Source organism: Trichechus manatus, unplaced genomic scaffold (assembly GCF_000243295.1).
Source record: "Trichechus manatus latirostris isolate Lorelei unplaced genomic scaffold, TriManLat1.0 scaffold00091, whole genome shotgun sequence".
NCBI lineage: Eukaryota > Metazoa > Chordata > Mammalia > Sirenia > Trichechidae > Trichechus > Trichechus manatus.
The window spans coordinates 6,259,851-6,269,727 of NW_004444027.1; the positions used below are offsets into that span (position 1 = coordinate 6,259,851).

The window sequence follows — 9,877 nt, forward strand, 5'->3', positions numbered from 1 at the left end:
TGCTTTTGGTGGTGTAAATTAAATCTGACCATTAGCTGTTTTGGTCTCCAGATTAATCAAAGAGGCCATTTGGAGTCCCTAAGTTTGAAGTACATAAATAGCTCTATCTGAAGACAAACTTCTAGATACATGAAAAAAGCTATTATGCCAAATTAATTCAATCTAACTAATTAGGGAGCAGGAAGTTCTTTCAATTATTTTATGTGCTGTCTGAGAAACACACTTGAATATGAGTACAGATTTCATTAATTGTAGCTCATTATTTTCCAGATTAGTTACTAAACTTGCATCAGAAGGTCAAAGACAGCAATTTTATCAGTTGCTACGTCTTTCAGTGCAGTATCTTTGCATTTCTGGAATTCAGACAGAAATTGCTTATGAACAAAAACAAATCACTTTAAAACTAGAGACACAAGGCTTTATGAGTATGTTCAAAGGAAGGATTTAGTAAAAAATAAGAATATTTGTTCTGAAGTCTTCAGAATCAACTGTTAACTTCTATCTTATAAGAAAATACACATGAATCTTTTCAAATGCATTAGATATACAATATTGAAATATAATGCCAAGAAAATAATAGCATCCTGATCTGAGAACCTGCTGATTCCAAAGTACAAGTTAATAAACATTAATCTTTTCATTAGAGTTTCACTATGGATACGTGTCTCTGTATCCTTGCATGAAGGAGAGAACTGAACAATCTTGTTTGAAAATGTCAAGGACACCGATTAAAAGTTGTTGTTTTTTTAAATAATAATCACTCCTTCATTATATAACTTCTGCCTGTCTTCCACCTAATCTAACAATGAAAATATGGAGAATGAATAGTAGAGACAGTGCCTATTCTATTCCTCTGTTCATACCTGGATTATTTTCATATTCTCAAGAACTTCCTATTTTTTAAAAGCAGAAGTGACAGAAATCTCACTAGTTTTTTCTAGAGGGTACCCTGCTATCTACAATTCATTTTACTTACACTCGTTAACATTCTCTTTGTTTTCATTTCTATCATTCTATGACTTTCATCTCACTGCTTTAGCAGAACCATCCTTAAACAATTCTTCACCTCATCTGGTGTTTATATCTCTTGAATGCATATATGTAAGTCAGCTCTCTTAGTCACTGTTTGGTCAAGCTATAAATAACTCTGTTAATCTTCCCTCATAAATCATTTTTGATGTTCTCCTCTGAAATAATTCCAATTGGTCAATGCATTTCTACTAGTAATATATCCAGAACCAAGTGCAGTAATCTAATTGTAGTCTAATAATTCCAAACAGATCCAGTGAAGGGTGGAGTGGTATCTATGCATGTTTGTGTGAGTTTCTTCATGATTGTGACTTTGTTTCAGAAACATAAAAAGGAAGTAGTTTTAATATTTTTCATCATAGTGTGGTAGGGAATGAACAGAAAAATTGCTTCAAAAATGATGAAAGTAGGGTGTAGCGTATGTCTGTAAGAGTATGCTATTATTTAAGTCTGTTTGGTTACCATGTACTGTCTATGTCAATCCCAAACCACTCTGGAGTTTTTGTTTTTCTGTGCTGTTTCACATTATAAACATTAAGTAAGGTTACTATCTATTCATTGTCTCTAAGTCTTAAGCAATATTAAAATCAATGTTCATTCCTTCCTATACAGAAGAGTTGATCCAAATTCTTCTTAGGCATGTGCACTGATTTGCATTCTTTTAGGTTCTATCTTTGATGTTATTCTAAAACGTACAAGTTTTCTATTCTGAAAGTGCTTATGATATATTTAATAACTATTTCTAGAGGCCAAAGATATTAGTGCACTGCCAGGCACTAGCAGCAAATCAAAATCAAAACAGAAAGCAAGGCTCAGGGTATTTTTGTATTGCTTCAAGCTACTGATAAGCCATATCATGAGATACCTCACAAAAGCTATGGCAAAGTCAGTCAATGAACGGAGTAGTCTAAAAACGTTTTATCAGCATTTACTTTTGTTGTAGGCTTAGCAGACTGGTGATACAGAGAAAGGATATGGACATAGTGTCATTTTATTTCTACAATGTATCTAACCAAGTCTCCCATAATCTCTTGGTAAGAAGAAATCTGGGTTGGAGATAGTAGTTACTGAACACATATAGCTGAAATGTGTTGATTCATAACTATGTAACTTGAAGACTAATTTCTAGTTGCATATGACAGATTTCTGTGTTAGGCCTATAACATTCAATATTTTCTTTATGACTCAAATGCAGGCAGACTATGCCCTTAAAAAGTGTGCAGAGGATAGTGGAATGTATGTATTTTTTTAAATAATTACTCAAAAATATCTTTACATACTAGGAATGCAAAATCAAAATCAAGATAAATATTTTTAGAAAATTCTTTAAATATTTTAAACATCAATTACATAACATACAATAAAAGAGAAGAACTGTACTGACGAGAGTGTAAACAAACATATGAGCAAAAAAATCTGGGAATTGTAATTGACCAGAAGCACAACAAACTAATACTGAGCAGCTTTGGGATGTTCAAACCCTGCACATTCCAAAGAAAGAAATGGCCCCTGACTTGGCTCCTGGGAGATAACCTCTAAGTCCTTGGAATATCCTGTCTGATAAGAGTATCTTTGTATACCTGGGACGTTGGGCCATGTCAGATGATTTATGCTAACAATGTGATTTATGCCGGAGGCCTTGGACCACAATGTATCTGTTTAACCTCTGAATAACTGAAGTCAGTCATATGGGCACCCCATGCCTATGGAACTCACCCCCAGTAAAAACCATGGACACCAAGGCTTGGGTGAGTTTCCCTGGTTAGTAATACTTCATATGTTTGTCACACATCGTTACTGGGAGAATTAAACACTGTCCATACAAATTCACTGCGAGAGGACAACTGGAAGCTTGTGCATGGTCTCTCCTGGACTCTGCCCTATGCGACCTTTACCTTGTAGCAAATCACAGAACCTGAGAGTGGTCTTAAGAACCCCTGACAGAGTACTAAATCTGATCTTCAAGGGAATGGGACTCCATTACAGTAAAGTTTACTGTAAAAAAATTTTTTGGAGGAACAGTGAAGGAGTCTTAAAACTCCATTGGTACCAAAGAGCTGTATTTTTAATGGTGAAACATCATTTAGATTGTAACAACTTAGAGCATGTTTAAAGAGACTCAAGTAAAACATAATTTACTTCTCCTAGAGCATTAGCAAAGACAGTAAAAGTAAAATGAATACATGCATCTTTGATCAACCAAATCTCCTTTATAAATAGTTCTTTAATACAGTTTATATCAATCTAGGAACAAAGTTCACAAATATGTCTTGATGCCTCAAATCCCCATTCAGATGTGATTCTCTTACCTCTAAACTGTAAATATAGTCCTTTATACCATTTGGCTGACACAACTATGTAACATTCTAATTTGTCTGTATGCCAATGGTCAATCAATCAATATAGATTTTGTATCTACTATGTGCCAGGCATTGTTCTAGGTACCATAAGTTCCTGCCCTCAAGTATTACATTTTAGAGGGGAGATAAACAATAAACATAAAACATAGAAATAACTCCCAATAAGATTAAATATGGTAATGTGGTGTATGTGTGTATGATGAAAGATACTGTTTTAATTTAGGTGGTTAAAAAAGGCCTTTCTAAGGAAGTAGTCCATCTGAGTTGAGATCTAGTAACCATGCAAAGATTTGTTTAAAAAAAAAAAAAATAGAAGGAAAAGTAAGTACAAAAACGCTTGAGACTGAAATGAGCTTGATGCATTCAGGAAACGGAACGAAGGCCAATATTGCTTAGTACAGTGAACAAAGAGGAGAGAGAATAAAGGGAACAAAGATTAAAGATCAGAGGACGAGATTATATGACTGTCAGCCAAGGTAAAGAATTCAGATTTTATTGTTTCAATTGTCAGCATTGGAAAGTTTTAAGCCATGGACTAAAGTAAGGTTTTGAACGGTCACTGAGGCTAGTTTGTGAATGACAGACTATAATGAGGCAAAAACAGCATCAAACTGACCAACTGGAAGGCTACTGCAATAGTCGAGACTAGAGATAATGGCTTATATAATGCTGAATTGAGAAATGGAGATGATGACAAATCAGAATGGAGCAGTATCTACAAAATTTCATTGATGGACTATTTGTGAGGTAAAAGCAACTGGGTGGACATCTGTGCTATATACTATGATAAAGAAGGCATGTATGTTTGTGTGTATGTTGGGAAGAAACAGACTTGTGAGCAAAAACCAGTAGCAATGCTTTAGATGTGTAATATGTGACTGTCTATTATATATCTGAGTGGTAAAGTTGAATAAGCAATTAGATATATGAGGCCAGGCTCAGGGGCAAGATCTGGACTGCAGAAATAAATCTGAGCAATTTTCAGGGTATAAATATTTGAAGTCATGGTATTGAATGGGTAATCCATGCAAATAATTAGGTATAAAAAAACAAGAGGCAGGATTGAACTCTAGAGCATCTGAATATTAGAGGCTTGATAGAATAAATAGTCACAGCAAAGACAAGTGAGAAGTAATGAGCAATGAGTAGAGGGGAAGCCAGGCAAATGTAGCAGAACTGAAGCTTAGAGACAAATGTGTTTCAAGCATTATGTTGTTGAAAGGTCAAGTAAGATGAGGATAGAAAGGTGTAACTCCCTGATGACCTGCAAAAAATGTCCTTCAATGGAGTGATGGTTGCACAACAAGTATTATACTTTTTATTCATTATAGCTCTCACAGTCACATATTCATTTCAAGTTTCAAACACCTATTATATGACTAATAATGTTAAATATAGCTTAAATACTTCAAAAAACCTGTTTTTTTTTCACCCAATATATAAACATGTGTGCTTACATAAAGCTGGATCGAGAAATGAGACTTACGAAACTAATACTATCATCCTCAAATATGCATTCGTAAACTTACAAAATTCTTTCAAACTAATAAAGTCACAGACAACTGCTCACCTTTATTTCTACAACTCAAACGTTTAAGAGAATGTGGAGAAACTGATGTCAAAAGGCCTATTTCAACAACTGAACTTGCACTGTATGTGTTTCTGAATGAGTATAAATAAATCCTCATTTATCATTTTCTGCTGAGTTCGCACCTATGTAAGGTTAGAAACTGCATTTCTAACAGGGCTCCCACTCACTATTGCACAAGAGTAGCTTCCTAATTGTTTGGAAAATCCTTCACCGTTTTCTCTAACACTTATTCCAGGGCTAGGTAGGGAGTTTTAAGAAAAAAAGAGAAATAAGACAAGTGATTACTTTTAATACCTTAAGTAAAAGAACAGGTAATCCACAGTAGAAGAAAAAGAGCTTGAGAGGGAAGGATAGTGGTGACATAAAATTGTTTGAGAAACAAAATCAAGAATTAAAAATAGAATTACATTTTCTAGCTGGCAATACACAAACACTAAGTGCACTTTATAAATTTTACTATTGTTGTTCTAAGTGTTATTACCATAAATCACATTAGTAGTGTACTTAGCATTTTTTAAAAGCAAAAAGGATTGAGAGTGCCAATAAGTTTAAACAGCTCTGTTATCTCTGAAGAGAGTGGAAGAAAAATTATCACAAGCTTTTACTATGTCTAAAAGCCCAGTTCTAATGCCCCAGTCTTGGCTATCCCTCTCCCTCTAGCTTCAGCAAAATATAGAGCATCACTTTGCCAGTAATATTAGAAAACTGTTCATTGCTGCTTTCTTGATTTTTTTTTTTTGTTACCTGATGTGTAAGAAGAGATAGCTGTTTGCCCCTTTTTTCATCTCGGACAGGAAAAAGAGATTTAAGCAGCTTTGGCATCTGCGGCACAAAGGATTTTACTGGATTCAAGTAGGAGGCTGCTAAGCTACTAAGTCCTGTCAACAATATTAAAAGGAAAAAAAAAAAACAATTACATAAACATTTGCTTTTCTGTGAATCTGCTAGGTACCATTTGTAAGCAATTCTATCAATATAAATAAAAAAAGGTATCCATAAAAATTTTAATATTGGGAAACATAGTATTATTGTATTTACCCTCAACCACAATGACGTTTTCTATTCCAACTAAAAAGTAGTAACTGGGGTATTTCTACAATGTTCTAAGTATCCAACGTTCCTATCAGTATTCAAAGGGTAAAAGTACTTTCAGTCCTTGATACTAAATGGAACAAGTACTAACTTCCACCCTAGAGTAAAAGGGGATCTTAATTTTTAAAATCACATAGCTGATGACACAGATGTCTAGTTCTTCATCTAGACTTTAAACTCTTTGAAGTCAGGGACTATGTCTTATTTGACTCCCATTTTGCTTGACTGTTTACTAAACGAAGACATAACTGATCTTTCAGGATAAGGGTGGTGTCTGAGTTGTTTTTACAAGGGACAGATGCCCTGAACCAACGATGTTCCTAAAAACCTATTGCCGTTGAGTCAATTCTGACTCATAGAGACCCTACTGGACAGAGTAGAACTGCCGCACAGGGGTTACAAGGCTAACAGTCTTTATAGAATGAGACTGTCGCAACTTTCACCCACAGAACTGCTGATGGGTTCGAACTACTGTCCTTCCAGGTAGCAGCTGAGCACTTTAACCACTGTGCCACAGGGCTCACTATGTTCTTACCCGATCTTAATTACCAAAGGCTGGGATTAGAGGTGCAGACAATGCCTATGATATAATGAGATTTGTCTCCCCTTCTGGGATAAAACTAATTTACTCATTAAGAAAATTTAATCCAAGACCAAAATAATAAAACACTGTATCCCCATAACACTTTAAAAAGAACAAAGCAAGTCAGCTTAAGGAATCAGTATGTAATACTGACTGAACATAAGTGAACAGCTACCTGCTCACCTCTACTCCATCTTCGTCCCTGAGAAAACTCCAAATTTATTAGCAATAGAGTCACTTGAGCCTAGGGAGTGTTTCCAGACTGCCAAGAAATAAACTATAGCAATCCTTGGATTTCTAGTTCTGATATATCCAGCCAAGTTCCCACAGAACGTGATATACAGAACAGAAAGAGCCTAGACTGAGGAGGTCTGAGCTCTAGTCCAGCTTCAATGGCTTAAACTATGTAACTCTAACTGGGGAAAGTTACTTAGCCCAGAGGGGAGTAGGGGAAGTTTCCTAATCCGTAAAATGGAATCAGGAGATGTTATCAAGGTCAAGTAAAAATGAATGTTAAGCGGATACACAGTACCCCAGGTTATACAGTAAAGGACTCAATAAAATATTAGCCTCTTTCTCTTTAAACCTGTAAGAACCATAACCCCCTCCATGGGTCTATCCTAAGGACAAACCCTAAAATACATAAAAAATTAATTACCTTTTAAACATTATAATATAGTTATTATGAAATGGATACTTGTATATTTACTCCATGCTTTTATAAATATCAACCAACTTGAAGCTTGAAGGGTGAAAGGAAGGGGATTAGAATATAAAAAGTGCTTGGATTTAAATTTCAAATTCTCATGAAAATATATATTAAAAATACTCATGAGTAGGATGTAAGTTAATTTACAGAGTTTAACACTGTAAATGTAACTAAAATAACAGTAGAAGAATAGCCTAGAACACAACTGAGCATGACCTACACAAAAGCATAATGCTGATCAGTTGTTCGTATCACCACATAGAAATAAAGATGAAGTAGATTTATTAAAGATTTGGCAAAAATGGGAAAAGCTGCTGAACTCTAAATATAAATATGTGCATATATACATGTATATACACACAGATATATATTACACACAGACAGACATATATATGTATATATACACAGGCATACCTTGTTTTATTGTATTTCACTTTATTGCGCTTCACAGATATTGAATTTTTTACAAATTGAAGGCTTGTGTCAACCCTGCATCAAGCAAGTCTATCGGCACCATTTTTCCAACAGCATGAGCTCACTTCATGTCTGTGTGTCACATTTTGGTAATTCTCACAATATTTCAAACTTTTTCATTATTATTATATCTGTTATGGTGATCTGTGATCAGTGATCTTTGAGATTACTATTGTAATTGTTTTGGGATGCCACAAACTGTGCTCATACAAGGTGGCAAACTTAATCAATAAATGTTGTGCATGTTCTGACTGTTCCACTGACTGGCCATTCCCCCATCTCTCTCCCACTCCTCAGGCTTCCCTGTTCCCTGAGATACGACAATATTGAAATTAGGCCAATTAATAACCCTACAGTGGCCTCCAAGTGTTCAAGTGAAGAAGAGTCGCATGTCTCTCACTTTAAATCAAAAGCGAGAAATGATTTAAGCTTAGTGAGGAGGCAAGTCAAAAGCCAAGATAGGCTGAAAGCTAGGTCTCTTGCTCCAGTTAGCCAAGTTGTAAAATGCAAAGGAAAAGTTCTTGAAGGAAATTAAAAGTGCTACTCCAGTAAACACATGAATGATAAGAAAGTAAAACCTTATTGCTGATACGGAGATAAGTTTTAGTGGTCTGGATAGAAGATTCTCATACCACCAAGAAAGTAGGGCTGGTGACTTTAAGTTGAAGCCAATGTTCATTTACCATTCCAAAAATTCTAGGGCCTTTAGGAATTATGCTAAATCTACTCTGCCTGTGCTCTACAAATGGAACAACAAAGCCTGGATGACAGCACAGCTGTTTACAACATGGTTTACTGAATATTTTAAGCTCACTGTTCAGACCTGCTACGCAGAAAGAAGGATCCCTTCCAAACTATTACTGCTCATTGACAATACACCTGGTCACCCAAGAGCTCTGATGGAGATGTACAAGAAGGTTAATGTTGTTTTCATGCCTGCTAACACAACATCCATTCTACTGCCCATGGAATAAGGAGTAATTTTGACTTTCAAGTCTTATTATTTAAGAAATACATTTTGTAAGGCTATAGCTGCCATAGATAGTGATTCCTCTGATGGATCTGGACAAAGTACAGTGAAAACCTTCTGGAAAGGACTCACTATTTTAGATGCCATTAAGAACATTCACGATTCATGGGAGGAGGTCAAAATATCAACATTAACAGCAGTTTGGAAGAAGTTAATTCCAACCCTCATGGATGACTTTGAGCTGTTCAAGACTTCAGTGGAAGAAGTAACTGCAGATGTAGTGGAAATAGCAAGAGAACTAGAATTAGAAGTAGAGCCTGAAGATGTGACTGAATTGCTGCAATCTCATGATAAAACTTTAATGGATGAACAGTTGCTTCTTATGGATGAGCAAAGAAAGTGGTTTCTTGAGATGGAATCTACTTCTGGTGAAGATGCTATGAACATTGTTGAAATGAAAACAAAGCATTTAGAATATTACATAAACTTAGTTGACAAAGCAGCGGCAGTTTGAGAAGATAGACTCCAACTTTAAATGAAGCTCTACTGTGGGTAAAGTGCTATCAAACAGTGTCACATGCTACAGAGAAATCTTTTGTGAAAGGAAGAGTCAATTGATGTGGCAAATTTCACTGTTGACTTATTTTAATAAACTTCCACATCCACCCCAACCTTCAGAAACCACCACCCTGATCAGTCAGCCGCCATCAACATTAAGGCAAGACCCTCCATCAGCAAAAAGATTAAGACTCACTGAAGGCTCGGATGATAGCTAGCATTTTTTAACAATAAAGTATTTTTTAATTAAGGTATCTACATTTTTTAGACATAATGCTATTACACACTTAATATACTATAGTACAGTGTAAACATAAGTATTATACACACTGGGAAACCAAAAAATTCATGTGACTCACTTCATTGCAATATTCGCTTTATTGCAGTGGTCTGGAACCCACCCCGCAAATACACACACACATATAATACATTATATTATATATTATACACATTATATGTTATACACATATATTATATAAATATATATTATATATATATATTATATATATTT

The 9,877-nt window shown here is 35.2% G+C and overlaps 1 protein-coding gene across 1 annotated transcript in view; it reads right to left on the bottom strand.

Annotated features, from left to right (window-relative positions):
* The window catches only part of KIF13B (kinesin family member 13B), a 335,996-nt gene that overhangs the window by 38,335 nt on the left and 287,784 nt on the right, over positions 1–9,877 (bottom strand). Inside the window, exon 37 of the mRNA XM_023736742.1 lies at positions 5,725–5,858. Coding sequence (XP_023592510.1) covers positions 5,725–5,858 — 134 coding nt within the window. The remainder of the gene's footprint in view (positions 1–5,724; positions 5,859–9,877) is intronic.